Source organism: Stegostoma tigrinum, chromosome 1 (assembly GCF_030684315.1).
Source record: "Stegostoma tigrinum isolate sSteTig4 chromosome 1, sSteTig4.hap1, whole genome shotgun sequence".
Lineage (NCBI taxonomy): Eukaryota > Metazoa > Chordata > Chondrichthyes > Orectolobiformes > Stegostomatidae > Stegostoma > Stegostoma tigrinum.
In genome coordinates, this window is record NC_081354.1 from 159636257 (window position 1) to 159657437 (window position 21181).

Below are 21181 nucleotides of genomic sequence, written 5' to 3' on the forward strand. Positions count from 1 at the left end.
TTTTATTTCAATTTTCTGACATGAATTATTGTCATTTCACAGATACTGAAATTGATGTATCATTAGTCAGGCAGTGCACAACTGTCCGTTTCTGTTGTAGAGGAACAAGCTAAAACTTATTTTTATGCTTTCCCTCTCACAGGCTCAAGACCTCAATGTAATTGAAGAGGTGATCCGAATGATGCTGGAGATCATAAATTCTTGCCTTTCCACTTCTCTTCACCACAACCCGAACCTGGTATATGCACTCCTGTACAAACGAGATCTCTTCGAACAATTCCGCACACACCCCTCCTTCCAAGATGTGATGCAGAATCTTGACATGGTAATGAGTGAAATTTATAAACATTCTGTTCACTCACATTTGTTTAAATTTCAGCCAAAAGAACTGCAGCTGCTGGAAATAGAAAAAAAAAGAAAAATTGCTGGAAAAGATCAGCAGGTCTATCAGCATCTGTGGAGAGTAGTCAGAAATAATATTTCGGGTCAACTGACTCTGGGTCCAGTTCTGAAGAACCCAAAATGTTAACTCTGATTTCTATCCACAGGTGTTGCCAAACCTGCTGACCTTTTACAAAAATTTCTTTTTTTGTTGCCTAAATTTCAATTGCACTGCTTTAATTTGATTCCAGATATCCGAGTTTTGACTCATGTTGTAACTGTTATATATTGACACGTTTGCTGTTGTTAACTACTACAGCAACAACATAGAAGCACAGATATTGACTAGGATTTCCCAAGGATAACCTTATCGTAACAATTTAAAATGGTATTTACATATGTGTATTCTATGATCAGAAGGTTTTTTTAATTTTAAGTTGTGTGTTTAGAGCTTTTGGGCATACAGTATTGAAAGTAGTAGAATAGAGATCACACTTGATCCCCATTTTCCTCTACGAGAGGAGTTTTAGTGTAAATGCAGCCCATTTTGGAATCCAATACAACCTGAAACTGGAGCAATGATTATTGAAGCGAGATAGTCTAACTTGGCTATATTCTATTAGGGTCATGATCTCTAATTTCTACTCCACAATTTTAGCATTGGTGTGAAGACCTGAAGTAAATTTTCACTGACGTTAATCTTGTAATACAAGTGTGTAATAAATAACATTGTACATGTAATCACTGCTGAAATGCTCTTTCCAGTTTTAATCAGCACCCTGAAAAAAACCACCTCTTGAAAAATAGCTATTGTGACATGCAGCTCATACATGCCTGGACATGTTGGACTAGACCTGTTTATACAGTTATGTTTACTTAAATATTTTCTGATTGCACACCTTGGTTGTGTCTTTACTAAAGCAATTAAGACTTGACAGAAACAGTTGTAATTGTCTGCCATCCTGCTGTCATCAGTCTAACCCGCTAAAGGTTTTATAGCTTTTCATTTGGATCTCAAACAACATCAGCAGGTATTGAATTTGTATCTTCACAAAAACGTTATGAGGATCTAATGCTTACTGTTAAAACTTAAAACAACTACTCCAGTTTTGTAAGTGTTTTATTATAATATTTTGCTAGTAAAAGAGATCTCATTTGTTTCCAGCCCATGATTGTTTTATATGAAGTTTCGACAAGTGACTTCCATAACACTTTTCTGATGCATCCTAATGATACTACTGCCTGACAGATGTTACAGGATATCCTTTACTCTTTATACTGTTTACATTATTCTTAGGCAGAGAATAATTAGGTTCTTGCTTCATAAGCAGATGCTTTATCAAAGCTTTTCATCTTCTACTATCAGGACAATTGCAAGAAAACCAAATTTCAAACAATCAGGACAACTTATACTACGGAAGAACAGAACATTGATGTGATCTGGATAGCCATTGCCATGAAGTCTAATTTTGATGCACTCTATTTCTGCATCAAGCTTAGAAAGTGAGCCAAAGGCAGCCACTTCCAGACCTGAGCAGTGCCAGGTCTACCTCAATTTAACTTGGTAAAGCAATATATCTCAGATAAACTGAACAGCATGTTAAGCAAGCAGTTTCATGCTGCTGTTATGCAATGCCACAAGTGGTATGGTGCACTGACAGGTTGCTGCTCTGTCCAAAACATTGTGCATGAGCTGAACATCTAAACAGTTGGCTGATTGGTACAAACAACTTCATGATCCTTCAATTGCTCATAATGGACAGAGTACCAACCATACTAAATCAGCCTGCACTTACAAAGCTCAAAACAAAATGTGCAGTATGAGATGTAGAGCTGGATGAACACAGCAGGCCAAGCAGCATCATAGGAGCAGGAAAGCTGATGTTTCGGGCCTAGACCCTTCTTCAGGAAAGTCCATTTTCTGAAGAAGGGTTTAGGCCCGCAACATCAGTTTTCCTGCTCCTATGATGCTGCCTGGCTACTCTATTCATCCAGCTCTACACCTTGTTATTTAAGATTCTCCAGCATCTGCAGTTCCTACTATGAGATGTGAATCTATTATTGAGCAATTCTTGGTAAACAATCCTGAGTATGCTAGAAGCTGCACTAATAACCAACTTAAGTTTGTAACATGAACATAGGCTAGAAGTGAAATATACTAATATTCTGGGCCACATTGCACAGCATCAAAAGTAGTGGAAGTTGCTAGAAAAGTTTAGGTCTCGCAGCATCTGTAATGAAAAAAATCAGAGTTAACTTTTCGGTCCAGTGACTCTTCCTCAGGTCTGATTGTAGCTAGGAAAGTGTCGGTTTATATGCAGAAGATGGGGTAGGGGCGTACAATGTAAATGATAAGTGGGGATAGAGCCCAAAGAGAGAGAAGAGCAGTTGGTTAGACAAAGGAGTTGATACCACTCTGGCTAGGAGGGTGAATTGTTGTTAATGAGGATAGTCTGTGATTAACAATAAGTAGTGTGTGATGGCAGGCTATGTGATAACAAGGCCTGGTGTGTGTGTGTGTGTGTAGGAAAAGAGAGGCCCTAAAATTATTGAGTCCAGAGGGCTGAAGGGTCCCGAAGCAGAATTATTTTTTTCTTGTTTATTCATTCATGGGATGAGGGAGGGTGTTGCTGGCTAGGCAGCATTTATTGCCCATCCCAAATTGCCCAGAGAGCAGCTGAGAGTCGGCCACATAGCTGTGGGCCTGGATTCACATGTAGGCTGGCCAGGTAAGGATGGCAGTTTCCTTACTTAAAGAACATTAGTGGACCAGATGGGTTTTTCTGACAACTGACAATAGATTCATGGTCATCATTGGATTCTTAATTCTGGACATTCACTGAATTCAAATTCCACCATCTGCCATGGCGTTATTCGAACCCGGGTCCACAGAACATCATCTGGGTGTCTGGATTAATAGTCCAGCAGTCCAACATACCACTAGGCCATTGCCTCCCCAAGATGAAGTGTTGTCCTTGCAGCTTGCAGTGAGCTTTACTGGAACACTGCAGCAAGCCTGAGACACAGCCAGGGAACAGGGTGTTGTTTTAAAGTGGCTCAGGATCTTTTTTGCGGACAGAACGGATATGTTCTACGAAGCGATACCCAGCCTACACTTTGTTCCCCAATGAAGAGGAGACCATATGTGAGCAGTGAATGCAGTTGACTAGATTCTGGGAAGTGCATTTGAAGTGTTGCTTCACCTGGAAGGTATGTTTGGGTCCTTGGATACTGGGGAGGGAGAAAGTAAATGGGCAGGTGTTACACCTTCGCCATTTGAAGGGGAGGGTGCCATAGGGCTGTATTGGGATCATGTTGGGAGTGAAGAAAGAGTGGACCAGTGAGTCCCAGAGGGAACTGTCCCTTGGGAAGTCAGACAAGGGTGGGGAGGGGAGGGAATGTCATGCGTCTGGTGGTGGCACCTCGCTGGAGGTGGCAGAACTGACATTGAATGATTTACTAAACGTGGATGCTGGTGGGATGGTAACTATGGCCAAGGCGAACCCTATCGTAGTTGCAGGGGGAAGAGAGGAATCCCCATCGTGACACATCAGACCATTGTATCAACTATGGTAACTGACCTCATTTCATCTGATGACCTCCCCCTAGTTGGAGTCACTGCCTCCAACCTAATAGTCCCCCAACTCTGCACAGCTTGATTCTTCCTCTTTCCAAAAAACCCACAAATGGGACTGTCCGACAGACCCATTGTTTCAGCCTGCTCCTGCCCCACAGAGCACACCTATTCCTTGTTGACTCAATCTTCTCTGTTGGTCCAGTTCCTGCCCGTATATACCTGTGATGCTTTACAAGATGGCTTTTTGGAGCAGCTTGTGGTGGAGCCCACTAGGGAACAGGTAATACTAGATTTAGTGTTGTGCGGTGAGGCAGACTTGATAAGGGAGCTTAGGGTGAAGGAACCCTACGGAGGCAGTGATCATAATATGATGGAATTTACTCTGCAATTTATGAGGGAGCAGGTGGAATCAGAGGTAATGGTATTACAGCTTAATAAAGGCAACCTACAGAAGCATGAGGGAGGACCTGGGCAGAATTGACTGGGAGAAAAGCCTAGCAAGAAAGACATTGGCAGAGCAATAACTGGAGTTTCTAGGAGTAATTCAGGAGATACAGTAAAAAATTCATCCCAAGGGAAAAGAAGCATGGTACAGGGATGATGAGGCAACTATGGCTAACGAGGGAAGTCAGGGATAGCATAAAATCAAACAAGAAAGCGTATAATATAGCAAAGAGCGGTGGGAAACCAGAAGATTGAGAAGCTTACAAAGACCAACAGATGGCAACAAAAAAATGAGGAGAGAAAAGATTTAATATGAGGTAAGCTTGCTAGTAATACAAAGGAGCACTTATAAGAGTTTCTTCAGATATATAAAGGGCAAAAGTGAAAATGGATCACTAGAAAATGACACTGGAGAAATAGAAGTGGGGAACAATGAAATGGCTGAGGAAAGAAATAATTACTTTGCATCAGTCTTCACGTGGATAGGAGTAATATTGCAAAAGTTCGAGAGTCGGGGACAGAGCAGTGTATGGTGGCCATCACCAAGGAGAAGGTGCTAGAAAAACTGAATGGCCTAAAGTTGGGTCAATCAGCAGGACCAGATGGACTACACCCCAGAGTACTTAAGGAGATAGCTGAAAAGATAGTGGAAGCATTAGTATTAGCATTCTTTCCGGAATCGCAAAGTCAGGTAGGCTCCTGGAGGACTGGAAAGTTGCTAACTTGAAACCCCTGTTTAAAAGGGGAATAAAGCAAAAGTCTGAAAATTACAGGCTGATTATCTAACCTTGGTCATGGGTGAGATTTTAAAGTCCATTTTGAAGGAAGAGATTTCTGAATACTTGGAAGGGCATAGTAAAGTAGGGCAATGTCGGCGTGGCTTCGTCAAGGGGAGGTCATGTCTGACAAATCCGTTAGAATTCTTTGAGGAAGTAATGAACAGGTTAGACTTGTTATCTACTTGGATGTCAAGAATGCCTTTGACAAATTTCGACAAAGGAAGCTACCGAGTAAGATAAGGACCCATGGTGTTAGAGGCAAGGTGCTAGCATGTATAGAAGATGGGCTGTTTGGCAGAAAGCAGAGAGTGAAGTTAAAAGGGCCTTTCTCAAGATGGCAACCGGTGACAAGTGTTCCTCAAAAGTGATGGGACTACAACTTTTCACTTTATACATTAATAATCTTGATGAAGGTACTGAAGGCATTCTGGCTACGTTTGCAGATGATACAAATATAGGTAGAGAGACAGGTAGTATTGAGGAGATGGGAAGCCTGCAGAAGGATTTGGACAGGTCAGGAGAGTGAGCAAAGAAGTGGCAAATGGAGTACATCATGGGAAAGTGTAAGTTCGTGCACTTTGATAAGAAGAACAAAAGTATGGGCAATTTTCTAAATGGGGAGAAAATTCAGAAGCCCGAAGTGCAAAGAGACTTGGGAGTTCTAGTCCAGGATTCTCTCAAAGTAAACTTGCAGGTTGAATCAGTAGTTAGGAAGGCAAATGCAACTTTGACATTTATTTTCAGAGGACTTGAATATAAGAACAAGATGTACCTCTGAGGCTGTAAAAGACTCTGGTCAGGCCACATTTGAAGTACAGTGCACAATTTTGGGCCCCGTATCTCAGGAAAAATTTACTGGCCCTCGAGTAGGTTCAGAGGAGATTCATGAGAATGGTCCCAGGAATGGAAAGCTTAACATATAAGGAACTTTTGAGACTCTGTGTCTATCTATATTTGATGGAGTTTAGAAGGGTTACGGGCAGTGGGGGGAGATCTAATTGAAACTTACAGAATACTGAATGGCCTGGACAGAGTGGATGTTGGGAAGATGTTTCCATCAGTAGAAGAGACTAGGACCTGAGGGCACACCCTTAGTAAAGGGAAGACCCTTTAGAACAGAGCTAAGGAGAAACTTCTTCAGCCAGAAAGTGGTGAATCAATGGAATTCACTGCCACAGAAGTCTGTGAAGGCTAGGTCATTTAATAGGAGAAAGCAGGAGAATGGGATTGAGAAACTTATCAGCCACAGTTGAATGGTAGAGTAGATTTGATGGGTTGAATGACCTAATTTCTGCTTCAATGTATTACAGTCTTTCAAAGTTTCTAGTTTGCAGGTTCCAGCCGCTGCCTCTTTACCGTGGACGTCCATTCCCTTTCCATGTCTGTCCCCCACCAGAATTGTGTTAGGGCTATCCACTCCCTCCTGGAGCAAAGGCCTGAACTGTTCCCACCCACCACCACCTTCTTCCCCTTGGCTGAACTCATTCTCACCCTCCATAACTTCTCATCCAACTTCTGCCATTTTCTCCAGGTCAGAGGGATGGCCTTGGGTACTCGCATATGCCCCAGTTATGCCTGTTTCTTCCTAGGGTATGTGAAATATTCCTTGTTCCAGTCGTATTCCGGTCCTCACCCACAACTTTTTCCCCAATATATCGATGATGTCATTGTTGCTGCTTCTCTCTGTCATCCGGAATTGGAAAACTGCATTGATTTCACTTCCAATCCACCCTGCCATCACTTTCACCACGTCTTTGGAACCCTTCCCCCATTTCTTTGACATCTGTTTCCATTTCTGGCAATATTGTGTCTACTAATATCCACTATAAACGCACCAACTCCCACAGCTACCTGGGCTATATATTCTCGCAACCTGCTTCCTACAAAGACTCCATACATTCTCTCAGTTCCTCTCTCTCCAGCGCATGTGTTCAGATGAGGCTAACTTCGATAAGGGAGCCTGCAAAATGTCCATCTTCTTCCTCAACCAAAGATTCCCCAGCATCATTGTTGACAACGATGTCAGCCAGGCCTGACCCATCTCACGCACTTAGGTCCTCATTCCCTCTCTTCCCTCCTGCAACAGTGATAGGGTTCCCCTTGTTCTTACCTACCATCTCACTAGCATCCACATCCAGAAGATCATCAGATGCTATTTCTGCCACCACCAGACCATATTCCCCCTCCCCTCCCTTGTCCACCTTCCACAGGGACTGTTCCCTCCAGGACACCCTGGTCAACTCTTCCTTCACCACAAATCCCAGAGACCCATGGCACCTTCCCCTACAACTGGCAACTGTGTAACACATTTACCTCCTCCCTCCCCAGTATCCAAGGGCCCAAACATACCTTCCAGGTAAAGCAACAATTTACTTGCACTTCCCAGAATCTAGTCTACTGCATTCACTTTTGACAACATGGTCTCCTCTACATTGGGGACACGAAGCGTAGACTGGGTGACTGCTTTGCGGAACATCTACATGCTGCCCTCTAGGTGCCTGCCACTTAAATACACCACCCTGTTCTCTGGCCAGCATCTCTGTCTCAGGCTTACATAAAAACTAGGAGCAGGAGTAGGCCATCTGGCCCCTTGAGCCTGCCCCGCCATTTCATAAGATCATGGCTGATCCTAGGAGGCTAGTGGAAACAGCCTCCCTGCCTGCATCTTGTCTATTCCCTTCATAATCTTCTACAAGATCTCCCCTCGTTCTTCTGAATTCCGATAATCCCAGTCTACTCAGTCTCTCCTCATAATCCGACCCTCTCAACTCTGGAATCAACTGAGTGAATCTCCTTTGCACCCCTTCCAGTGCTAGTATATCTCTTCTCAAGTAAGGAGACCAAAACTGCACACAGTACTCCAGGTGTGGCCTCACCAGGACCCTGTACAGCTGCAGCATAGCCTCCCTGTTTTTTAAACTCCATCCCTCTAGCAATGGCAGACAAAATTCCATTTGCCTTTTTAATTTCCTGTTGCACCTGCAATTCATGCACAAGGACTCCCAAATCCCTCTGCAATGCAGCGTACTGCAATTTTTTACCATTTAAAACATTGTCCATTTTCCTGTTATTCCTACCAAAATGGATGACCTCACTTATCAACATTGTACTCCATCTGCCAGACCTTTGCCCATTCACTTAGATTATCTATATCCCTCAGCAGACTTTGTTTTCTGCACACTTCGCTCTACCATTCACCATAGTGTCATCTGCAAATTTTGACACACCACACTTAGTCCCCAACTCCAGATGATCTATGTAAATTGCAAACAATTGCGGCCCCAACACTGATCCCTGAGGCACACCACTAGCCACTGACCGCCAACCAGATAAACTCCCATTCACTCCTACTTTTTGTTTTCTGCTAGTCAACCAATCCTCTATCCATGCCAGTACGTTACCTGTAATACCGTGGAATTTTATCTTATGTAGCAGCCTTTGATGTGGCACCTTGTCAAATGCCTTCCAGAAATCCTGATGCACATCCACAGGTTCCCCATTGTCCACATGCAAGTAATGTCCTCAAAGAATTCCACCAAATTAGTTAAACATGATCTACCCTTCATGAACCCATGTTCGGTGTTTCCAGTGGGACAATTTATATGCAGATGTCTTGCTATTTCTTCCTTAATGATAGACTCAAGCATTTTCCCCACTACTGAAGTTAAGCTAACTGGCCTATAGTTACCTGCTTTTGTCTACTCAGTGGCGTCACATTGGCTGTTTCCCAATCTGCTTGAACCACCCCAGAGTCCAGTGAATTTTGGTAAATAATTACTAGTGCCTTTAAAGATTTCTCACTCTACTAGTTTCCCATTACTCTTTGCTTTTTTTGTATGTGTCTTTTTTTCAATCTAATACTTTCCTTTATTTCCTTAGACATCCATGGCTGGCTCTCTCTTTTTCTACAGTTCTTCCTTATCACTGGAATATACTTCTTGCTGCAGTGTTCCAGCGAAGCTCAGTGCAAGCTGGAAGAACAAAGCTTCATTTTCTGCCCTGTGGACTCAATATCAAGTTCAGTACTTTGAGGGCCTGTACTCTCCCATGTCCTAGCCTCCCTACCCTACACACTAGGCCTTGTTATCACACAGCCTGCCATCACACACTACCTATTGTTAGTCACTAACACCCCCATTAACAGCTATTCACCCACCTAGCCAGATCATTATAAACTCCTTTGTCTATCCAACTGTTCTCTCTCTTTGGGCTCAATCCCTACCTAGCGTTTACTCCCTACCCCCATCCGTCTGTATCTTCTGTATATAAACTAATGTTTTACTAGTTACCATGAGGTCTGAGGAAGGGTTACCAGACTCAAAACGTCAACTCTGATTTTTTTCTTCATAGATACTGCCAGACCTGAGTTTTTCCAGCAATTTCTGTTTTGTTCCTGATTTACAGCATCCACGGTTGTTTCGGTTTTTATCAAAAGCAATGGTATTTATAAAGTTTTGCATGTTTAACACAAAAGAATCTGAAAATCCTGACAACGCAGCTCTATAAACTTCAATTACTTAGAAATAAGGACTATTCATGTCTGCGAATAATAAACATTTATTTGTGCTTTTTGGGATGCAGTTTTGATTATGATGATATTTGTCAAGTTAATGGGGTTAGAACACTTTTCCCAACTGTGCTTTACTGATCTAAGGTCACCAAGCATGCTGCCATGTTCCATTGCTTTTGAGCAATAGCACATGTACAAATAGATTCAAGAACAGCTTCTTCTCCAATATTGCTATACTTCGGAGTATAAAATTTTAATTTTAATGTTGATTTCACTCTCTGTGCACCTTCTCTACAGGCATAATATTGTATTCTTTGCTCTGTTCTATTGCCCTGATGCGCTTTGTATGATATGATCGACCAGTGCTGCACACAAAGCACAATTTTTCAATGTATGCAGGTACATGTGGCGATAATAAACCAAATCAGTATTGTGTATAAGTTGCTTCATGTTTGGACATGCAAATCATAATAAAAATCGGGCAAGTACATAAACTGTTTGCAGAGTTGGCAAAGATACTTTTCATCCCATTACTGCGTTTAAGTGGAGGATGGAATGTCATTCTGTGTTTAGGAAACAAGATTCTTGATTACTAATCACATTTAAATTATAGGTGATCAGCTTCTTCAGTCATCGGCTGGAACAGGCGGGTGCAGATCTGTCAGTGGAGAGAGTTCTGGAGGTCATCAAACAGGGGGCTGTAGCATTGCCTAAAGATAAACTGAAGGTGAGGAATTCTGTCTTTTAACACTTTATTTTATTGTGATCAAAATCACCAGGTTTTGTATTAATTATTGAATTAATGTATGTTTTCTCAAGGAATGAGAGTTCATCAATGCCTCAGTGATAGGGAAGGGAAATTTTTGTATTGTTTTCAGTGTTGATTGCTACACAAAAACTCTTGTTAAGAAAGAATCTATTCGTTTACATGGTGTGAGGTTACACTGGCAATCTACGTTAATGCTCCCTAACGTGCAGCTGCCTGCCAATATCAGTGCCTCGTCTTGCATCAGAGAAAAACTATTTAGGTAAGGAATAAAAGCAGAATACTACAGATGCTGGAGATCTGAAATTAAAACAGAATATGCTGGAAATGCTGAGCAGATCTGACAGCATCTGTGGGAAGTGAGGAAAAGGTAGCAACTTTTGTTCAGAATGAAAGGAGGATAAAAATGTGAATGTGCAGAAATATTTCCAGCAGCTCTTGTTTTTAATTAAGGAAGGAAACCTGAAAGAGTCAAATGAACATCAGAGAGGAGGAATAAAATAAAGCTGTGTCTGAATGGTATTAGTTAGAAATGTTTGTGATAGTTTTACTGCATAAGTCACCCTTTTTTGTAACTATTTCCACTGTAGGTCAAACTTTGGTTTCAGGTATTGATTGCTTGTAGTTTTCTCTGTGGAACACAGTGTTGTAGTTCAAATAAAAACAGGAAGAGCTAGAAGCACAAAGTAGATCTGGCGACATCTGTAGAAAGAGACAATTAACAATGGCAACAGAAATTGACAGGAAAACTCAGCAGGTCTGGAGAGAGGCTTCTCTGTTGAGATGTTTCGGATCCAGTCACCCCTCTTTAAAAACAATTAATGACTCTTTGCAGCCCTGATAATGCTACCATGAGTGTTTCCAGCATTTTCTGTATGCCACCATCCATAGTATTTTACTTCTATTTTAGTATAACAATTTATATGATTTTTTTCATTTTAAATGAAGTGTCTCACACAATAATGAAAAGGGACCTTCATAGTCTCAATGAAATGAAAGGTTATTGTCTTCAAAGACTTATGAGCCACTGCTTACAGTTTGTATTCCTACAACTCTATCAATCTGAGACAAATCTCAAGGCACATCATTTAAATACATTTGGAATATAGATGCAAAACAAAGAATTGGGTGAAGGACCCTTGGGTAGCCCTTAGCCAACATGATGTTAGGACCAATGCACTGGCGAATCAGGTAACTAGGCTGTATAAATTCCTTTTAACCAATTGGGGTGGGGGAGATTTGGGAGAGGAAATGAGTAAGCTTATAGAGCAAAAAGATAAGGCAACATTACAAGGCAGCTATTTAGATAATGTCCTGAATGCGACAGAAAAGGAGTGTACAAACTTAGAAAAACAGCAATAAAGGTTCAAAAGAGGAGAAAATGATAAATAGGCAAAACTAATGGCTCTTTATTTGAATGCATATATTCAAACAAAATAATGATACAAAAAAAGCTCAAGGGCATATGATATTACAGCTATTACGGGGACATGGTTACAAGGAGTTAAAAGCTGGGAATCAAATATTCAGCACTTGTGGTATTTTGAAAGGGCAGTGGGGTAGCTTGTTAGAAGGGGCTGGAATAAGAAAAGTAGCAAGAAAAAATCTTGGATCAGATCATGAGAATCCATAAGGGTGGGGGTAAGAAATAATTAGGGGAAGAAGGCACTAATGGGAGTGGTTCATAGGCCATCAATAGCTGCACTGGGAGACAATAAATGGGAAAATAATGAGAGTATGTAAAAAAAAAAGGCAGTACATTAATTGGTTACGTTAATCTTCATGTGGATTGGGGAAGTTAAATTGGCAGAAGTCATTATGAAGAGAAATTCATAGAGTGCATTCAGGAGAGTTTCCTAGAACGGTATGTTGTGGATCGAACCAGGAATCGAGCTATATAGATCTGGTGATGTGTAATGAAGGAGGTTTGGTAAATGATATCAATGTAAATGATCCCTTGAGGGAACAGTGACTACATAGAACATTACAGCGCAGTACAGGCCCTTCGGCCCTCGATGTTGTGCCGACCTGTCGTACCGATCTCAAGCCCATCTAACCTACACTATTCCATGTACGTCCATATGCTTATCCAATGACGACTTAAATGTACCTAAAGTTGGCGAATCTACTACCGTTGCAGGCAAAGCGTTCCATTCCCTTACTACTCTCTGAGTAAAGAAACTACCTCTGACATCTGTCCTATATCTTTCACCCCTCAATTTAAGGCTATGCCCCCTCGTGCTCGCCGTCACCATCCTAGGAAAAAGGCTCTCCCTATCCACCCTATCTAACCCTCTGATTATTTTATATGTTTCAATTAAGTCACCTCTCAACCTTCTTCTCTCTAATGAAAACAGCCTCAAGTCCCTCAGCCTTTCCTCGTAAGACCTTCCCTCCATACCAGGCAACATCCTAGTAAATCTCCTCTGCACCCTTTCCAAAGCTTCCACATCCTTCTTATAATGCGGTGACCAGAACTGTACACAATACTCCCAAGTGCAGCCGCACCAGAGTTTTGTACAGCTGCTGCATAACCTCTTGTTTCCAGAACTAGATCCCTCTATTAATAAAAGCTAAAACACTGTATGCCTTCTTAACAGCCCTGTCAACCTGGGTGGAACCTTCCAAGGAACTGTGTACATGGACACCGAGATCTCTCTGCTCATCTACACTGCCAAGAATCTTACCATTAGCCCAGTGCTTTGCCTTCCGGTTACTCCTACCAAAGTGCATCACCTCAGACTTGTCTGCATTAAACTGCATTTGCCACCTCTCAGCCCAGCTCTGCAGCTTATCTGTGTCTCTCTGCAACCTATAGCATCCTTCGTCACTATCCACAACTCCATCGACCTTCGTGTCGTCTGCAAATTTACTAACCCATCCTTCTACGCCCGCATCCAGGTCATTTATAAAAATGACAAACAGCAGTGGACCCAACACCGACCCTTGTGGTACACCACTAGTAACTGGTCTCCTGGATGAATATTTCCCATCAACCACCACCCTCTGTCTTCTTTCAGCAAGCCTAAGACTAAACATGATACAATTTAGCATCCATTTTGAGAGTGAGAAACTTGGATTGAAAATGACTGTACCAACTTAGATAAGCGTAATTACGAAGAGGTGAGGCAGTGCTAGCTGAAGTAGACTGAGGGAAAAAAAGTTTAGCAGCAAGGTAGTTGAGAAACAATGACCAGATGTTTAAGAAAATGGTCCATGATTCACAACAAAGATATAATCCCATAAGAAAGAAGAATTCCATGAAGGGAACAAGTCCATCATGGTTAACCAGGCAAGTTGAAGATAGCATCAAATTGAAAGAAAAAACATACAATGTGGCAAAGTGTAGTGATAAGCTGGAGGATTAGGAAAGCTTAAAATCTAGCAAAAGATAACCAAAAATAAAACTAAGTGAGAGAAGACAAGCTTTGAGCATAAACTTGCAAGTAAAAGTAAGATGGACAGCAAGAGTTTCTTTATAAGTACAAAGGAAGAGAGAGGCCAAAGTGAACACAAGCCTCTCAGAGAACAAGGCTGAGAAGATAGTAAAGGGGAACAAGGAAATGGCAGAGGAGCGAAATAAATACTGTCTTCAATATTCGTGTTAGAAAACATGACAACATTCCGGCGATAGTACTGAAGATTTGTGCTCCAGAACTTGCCACTCCACCAGCCAAGCTGTTCCAGTACAGTTACAACACTGGTATCTACCTGACAATGTGGAAAATTGCCCAAGTATGTCCTGTTCACAAAAAGCAGGTCAGATCCAACCCGGCCAATTACTGCCCCATCAGTCTACTCTCGATCATCAGTAAAGTGATGGAAAGTGTCATCGACAGTGCTGTCAAGTTGCACCTGCTCAGCAATAACCTGCTCAGTGATGGCCAGTTTGGATTTCACCAGGGCCACTCGGCTCCTAACCTTATTACAGCCTTGGTTCAAACATGGACAAAAGAGCTGAATTCCAGAAGTGAGGTGAGAGTGACAGCCTTTGATATCAAGGCTGCATTCGACCAAGTGTGGCATCAAGGAGCCCTAGCAAAATTGGAATTAATGGGTATTGGGGGCAAACACTCCAGCGGCTGGAGTCATACCTCATACTTAGGAAGATGGTTGTGGGTGTTGGCAGTCAATCATCTCAGCTCCAGAACATCTCTGCAGGTGTTCCTCAGGGTAGTGTCCGAGGCCCATCCATGACCTTCACTACATCATAAGGTCAGAAGTGGGGATGTTCGCCATTGATTGCACAATGTTCAGTACCATTCGTGACCTCCTCGGATACGGAAGCAATCCATGTTCACATGCAACAAGATCTGGACAATATCCAGGCTTGGGCATCAAAGTGGTTGACAAGTGACATTCGTGCCACATAAATGCCAGGCTATGACCACCACCAATAAGAGACAACCTAATCACCGTCCCTTGATGTTCAATGGTGTTACCATCACTGAATCCCCCACTATCAACATCCTGGGGGTTACCATTGACCAGAAACTCAACTAGACTCACCACATTAACACAGTTGCTACAAGAGCAGGCCAGAAGCTGGGAATACTGTGGCGAGTAATTCACCACCTGACTCTTCCAAGCCTGTCTGCCATTTACAAGGCACAGGTCAGGAGCGTGATGGAATACTCCCAACTTGCCTAAATGAGTGCAGCCCCAACAACACTCAAAGCTTGACACCATCCAGGACAGAGCAGCCTGCTAAATTGGCACTGCATTCACAAGCATTCAAGCATTCACTCCCTCCACCACTGATGCTCAGTAGCAGCAGTAAGTACTATCTATAAGATGCACTGCAGAAGTTCACCAAAGATCCTCAGGCTGCACCTTCCAAACCCATGATCACTTCCATCCAGAAGGACAAAGGCATCAGATATATGGGAGCACCACCACCTCCAAGTTCCCTTCCAAGTCACTCACTATCCTGACTCGGAAATATATCCATGCTCCTTCACTGTCACTGGGTCAAAATCCTGGAATTCCCTCCCTAATAGCATTGTGGGTCAAGCCACAGCAGGAGGACTGCCAAGAAGGCACCTCCCCACCACCTTCTGAAGGGCAACTGGAATGGGCAAGAAATGCTGGCCAGCCAGCGATGCCCACATCCCAAAAATGAATAGAGAAAAACACTAATAATACTTCAAAAATACCAAACAATTAAGGGGAGAGAAAATAAATACAGCTATCGCTAAAGAAAATGTATGAATGAAACTAATGAGGCTAAAATACAGTAGGACCCCTGGACCTGATGCAATACATCTTAGGATATTAAGCGGAGTGGCTATTGAGGTAGTAGATATCGTAGTAGTAATCTTTTAGATTCTGGAAAATGTTAACTCTGATTTTTCTTCACAATTGCTATGAGTCCTGCTGAGCTTTTCCAGTAACTTCTGTTTTTGTACCTGATTTACAGCATTCACAGTTCTTTTGGTTTTTATCTTTCTAGTTGTACAAAATGGGAAAGAGATTGAAAAAAATAGATAATGCATAGACCAGTTAGCTTAATGACAGTTAAAAACTGGTGAGTCTTTTATAATGGGTGTGATCAAAGAATAGTTAGAATTGCATAATATTATTAAACAGAATGACATTTGGTTTCCTTGAGGTGAATTCATGCCTGACAATTGTGACTGTTTGAAGGGCTATCATGAGAATGGATAAGGACAACCAATGGCTGTAATATATTTGGATTTTCAGAAGGCATTTGATGAAGTACTTTACACTGCTTAATTAGATGAGTGGACTGAATGTAAGTTTGCTCGCTGAGCTGGGAGGTTCGTTTTCAGACGTTTCATCACCATTCTAGGTAACATCATCAGCGAGCCTCCGATGAAGTGCTGGTGTTATGTCCTGCTTTCTATTTGTGTGTTTAGTTTTCCCTGGGTTGTTGTCATTTCCTGCATTTGGTGATGTCATTTCCTGTGTTGGTGTCAGTCCCTGCATTGGTGATGTCATTTCCTGTTCTTTTTCTCAGAGGGTGGTAGATTGGCTCCAAATCAATGTGTTTGTTGATGGAGTTCCGGTTGGAATGCCATGCTTCTAGGAATTCTTGTGCGTGTCTCTGTTTGGCTTGTCCTAGGATGGATGTGTTGTCCCAATCAAAGTGGTGTCCTTCCTCATCTGTATGTAAGGATACGAGTGATAGTGGGTCATGTCATTTTGTGGCTAGTTGATGTTCATGTATCCTGGTGGCTAGCTTTCTGCCTGTTTGTCCAATGTGGTGTTTGTCACAGGTCTTGCAAGGTATTTTGCAAATGACGTTTTGCTTGTTTTCTGTATTGGGTCTTTTAAATCTTACAAATCTTCTCAAAACTTGCTAGATGAGAGGAGTTTGTGCGTTAACATGGATAGAGGAATGAATAACTAATAGAAGGCAGAGAGTTGCAATTGGGAGCATTTTCAGGATGGCAAACTGTCACTAATAGAGTGCCGCAGGGATCATTTCTAGGCCATAATTATTTGTAATATCAATTATCAATTTAAGTGAGGGAAATGAATGTACTATAGCCAGGAACAAAACAGAATTTGACAGAAAAGCTCAGCAACTCTGGCAGCATCTGTGAAGAAAAAAAAATCAGAGTTAACGTTTCGGATCCAGTGACCCTTCCTTAAAACCAGACCCAAAACGTTAACTCTGAATTTTTCTTCACAGATGTTGCCAGACCTGCTCAGCTTTTCCAGCATCTCTTCTGCTTTTGTTCCTGATTTATAGCATCCACAGTTCTTTCAGTTTTTATGTACTATAGCCAGGTTTGCAGATGAAACAAAATATGTGGGAATGGAACTGATGGGAGGTGATTAGGTGGGCAACAATTTGTCATAGAGATGTACAGCACAGAAACAGACCCTTCAATTCAAATCTTCCATGCTGACCAAGTATCCTAAATTAATGTAGTCCCATTTGCCAGCATTTGGCCCATATCCCTATAAACCCTTACTATTCATATACTCATCCAGATGCTTACTAAATGTTCTAATTGTACCAGCCTCACCCACTTCCTCTGCTAGTTCATTCCATACATGCATAACCCTCTGCAAGAAAAAGTTGCCCCTTGGGTCCCTTTTCAGTCTTTCCCCTCTCACCTTAAACCTACGCCCTCTAGTTTTGGACTCCTCTATTCTGGGAAAAAGACCTTGACTATTCACCCTATCCAGTCCCCTCATGATTTCACAAACCTCTAATAAGGTCACCCCTCAACCTCCAACACTCCTGGGAAAATAGCCCCAGCCTTTTCAGCCTTTCCCTACAGCTCAAACGCTCCAACTCTGGCAACATGTTTGTAAATCTTTTCTGAACCCTTTTAAATTACAAAAGGAACACCTGGATCGTGTTCCAACTTGTATTGGTACACTCTCAGAATAAAAGCCCACCGCTGAAATCGACTTGAAGCTATGGGCCGCATAGTCCTGTCCTTTTTAAGTAGGCCTAGCAGGAATTTGTGGTCTGTTGTTATTATCACAAATGTACATCCATAAAGGTATTGGTGGAACGTTCTCACACCAAAGATGACTGCCAAACCTTCCTTCTCTATCTGGGTGCATTTTCATTCAGCATCAACCTAAGTACGGAAAGAATATGCTATCGCGAGTTCCTCTCCACGAGGCCATTGGTGAGCCAACACTACTCTGATACCATAAAGGAAAGCATCGCTTTTTAGCACCACATCTCACTTAGGATTACAGTGTGCCAACACCTTAGATAACAATACCTGCTTCCTCTTCCCTAAAGGCTACCTCTTGGCTATGAGATCATTTCCAAGGCTGACTCCTTTTCAGTAGCAGTTGTAGGGGTGTCAGGATGGAGGCCAGGTAATGTATGTATTTTCTGTAATAATTCACCAACCCAAGAAAAGACCTAAGCCCCAGTATAAACATGGGAGCCGGGGTACTTTTGTTCATCCTCATTTTATTTTCCAATGGGTGTAACCCAGTCTTGTTGACTCTGTAGCCCAAGTAGGTCACTTGGGGTGCCTGCAACACACATTTTTCCATCCTGAGAAACATTTAAGCGCCGTGTCCAAGTTCTCTAAATGCTGTTTATTAACTTTTTCCAGTTATTAGCGCATCATTCAGAATAATGGTGACTTGGGTTGGACCTTGTAAAACGTTCTCCATTGTATGCTGGGAAATGGCAAAGGCTGATGATACTCCATATGGCAGTTTCATATATTGGTACAAACTCTTCAGGGAATACTTCTGTGGCCTACTTCTGGGAATCCTCACCTAATTGCAGTTGCACGTATGCATGGGTCATGCCCAGCTTCATGAAGGATAGCACCCCGCCAGTTTTGCCGATAAATCCTCCACGTGACTGATTGGATATTTATCCAGCTTTGAAAAGCAGTTTACCAGCTTTCCAGTCAACATACCTTGACCCCTTTACACTTTCAGGATTTTAATTAAGAGTTCACTCAGGCAGCCATTTTCTATTGAAAAATGTTGTGTGAATCAAGTTGAATCGTTTTCAAACAATATCACCACATCATGTTTGTGCTTGAACCTTTTACTACAATCAGTGGTAACTAAGCCAGCTATTTCTAATAAGAAACCAGAACAGAAGTTGTACTCTTAATCTGTAGGGGGTTCCCTGGTGTATGTTCTCAACCTGCCAAAGTCTTGTGCAGACTTTACCAAAATTTGCTCTGGATTCCAACCTTTAAGTCTTTACTTTGATCATTGATAAGCATTGATACAGCTGTGTCGATATCTACTTCCATTAAAACTGGGTGACTATTTAAACAGACATTTATTTTGATTAGCTCTGATTTGGATGTTACTAAATAATTTAACTGTTCTAAACCAGCTATAGGTGCACTTCCCAAGGTGTGCACTTTCCTGGTTACTGGCCAATGAGTTCTGTTACTCAGTTCAGGTCTAGTGGATCTCTTTTGCATTCTGAAGTCCACATACTGCCAGCAACTACAATGGCCAGCTGGCCCGCAAGAAAAATGAACCGTTTGGCCTGTTATGGATCAGATCCCCTCAAAATATTTTAAGAAGGTAGCCTAGGCCCTATCTTTTTCTTATTTTAAACGTAGTTGTGAACTGCCCTGTTCCAGATGCAATGCCACTGATCAAACTACTCAAAGTTAAGCAAAACACAATTTATTTAACCACCAAAGTTAAAATACAAACAAAAGAAAGGAATTTAGAACAACTTAACTAATGGAAAACTTAATTAAATCATAAATACAGTACCAATTATTAGTCAACTGTTCCAATATAGTAATATCCCTTAAACACACCCTTTAGCACAAAGGCAAATTCAGACACAGATGATCACATGCGGGTCTCCAATCTAGGAGGGGGAGAAAACATCAAAAGAAAATTCAGAGAAAATAGCAGCTAGGAGACATTCACTGAAGCTTCAAACTCTTTTGAGACTGCAAAGGCTTCTGCTTAAAATTAAAACTAAAAACTAAAAAAAACTAGAAAGCCTGGTGTATGAGAGCTGGCCGCACCAAGGCTGCTTCCCATATTCCAACTTTAAAAAAACACCAGGGCCTTACAAATTGTTTACTTTCCTTGAGACAACTCACCATATCTACCTTACAACGACTGTTCAAAAAATGGACAAAATAACCTCTTGACATGACAGCATTGCCACAGCCGAGGCTTGGCTTTGTTTTCGGGTTTTGCCGTGGGCTGGCCGAGAGTCCCTCTGTGCAGGATGTGTCTTGAGTGAGGCTATGCAATTGCCTTCACTAAAGTGGCATTCCCCAAGATCAATCGGCCTGGCAAAGGTGTTCACTTCTGTCAGAATATCCTATAACTGTTAAGCAACACTTGACACATTTTCTAATCACAAAGCAGGTTGTAGTGCCTGCTTGTAATCTAGTTGGGCCTCAGCTAGTCGGTGTTTTTGCATGGTCACATCATTAATCCCATTTATCAAACAGTGTCGCAGCTTCTCACTTAGGGTTACACCAAAATCACATGCCTCTGCCAGTTGTCTTAAACTTGTCAAAAATCCTGATCTGGATTCTGCTGGTTTCAAACAGCCAAGTAAAACCTGTAGTGCCTCAGAATTAGAAGAGGCTTGGTGTCGTACTCTGTCGTAGCTACACCATTAACTCCTGAAAGGTTTCAGTATCTGGTGCCTCAGGGAAAATTAGACTGTTAATAACATAAAAAGCTGCAGGTCCACAACCAGTCAGGAGAATTACCCGTTGCTTTTCATTTTCCCCAGTGTAATTTTCCCAAGAAAAACAATACATTCTTTCTGCGTGAGTGATAATGGGAACTGCAGATGCTGAAGAATCCAAGGTAACAAAGTGCGAAGCTGGATGACCACAGCAGGCCAAGCAGCATCTCAGGAGCACAAAAGCTGACGTCTTAGGCCTGAAACGTCAGCTTTTGTGCTCCTGAGATGCTGCTTGGCCTGCTGTGTTCATCCAGCTTCACACTTTGTTATCTTACATTCTTTCTGTGTGCTGGGCCCAATCTTCTACAGCAGAATCGAACAAATCGAGCTTCCCACTCATCAGCATGATGCCAGAAATGCTTACCGCGATCTCGTGAAGGACATATTTTTCTCTTGTCGCCACTGAAATAAATCCATGAATGCTGGTATCCTGTCACCAAATTACCCTTTATTTACTCATGTATAGTACATGACAATGACCCTGCTAGCTCAAAGCTGACTTCTAGACCAGAGCCCCTGACACTCCTGTTCTAATCAGACAGAACTCCCTAATTAGACCAGGTTAACAGCCCCA

General features: G+C 42.0%; 1 protein-coding gene across 6 annotated transcripts in view; it reads left to right on the forward strand.

The window, feature by feature from the left end:
* dym (dymeclin) overlaps positions 1-21181 on the forward strand; it is a 438871-nt gene that overhangs the window by 360532 nt on the left and 57158 nt on the right. For all 6 annotated transcript variants that reach the window (XM_059649745.1, XM_059649765.1, XM_048533408.2 and 3 more), the window contains 2 exons: positions 143-325; positions 10305-10418. In XM_059649745.1, coding sequence (XP_059505728.1) covers positions 143-325; positions 10305-10418 — 297 coding nt within the window. The remainder of the gene's footprint in view (positions 1-142; positions 326-10304; positions 10419-21181) is intronic.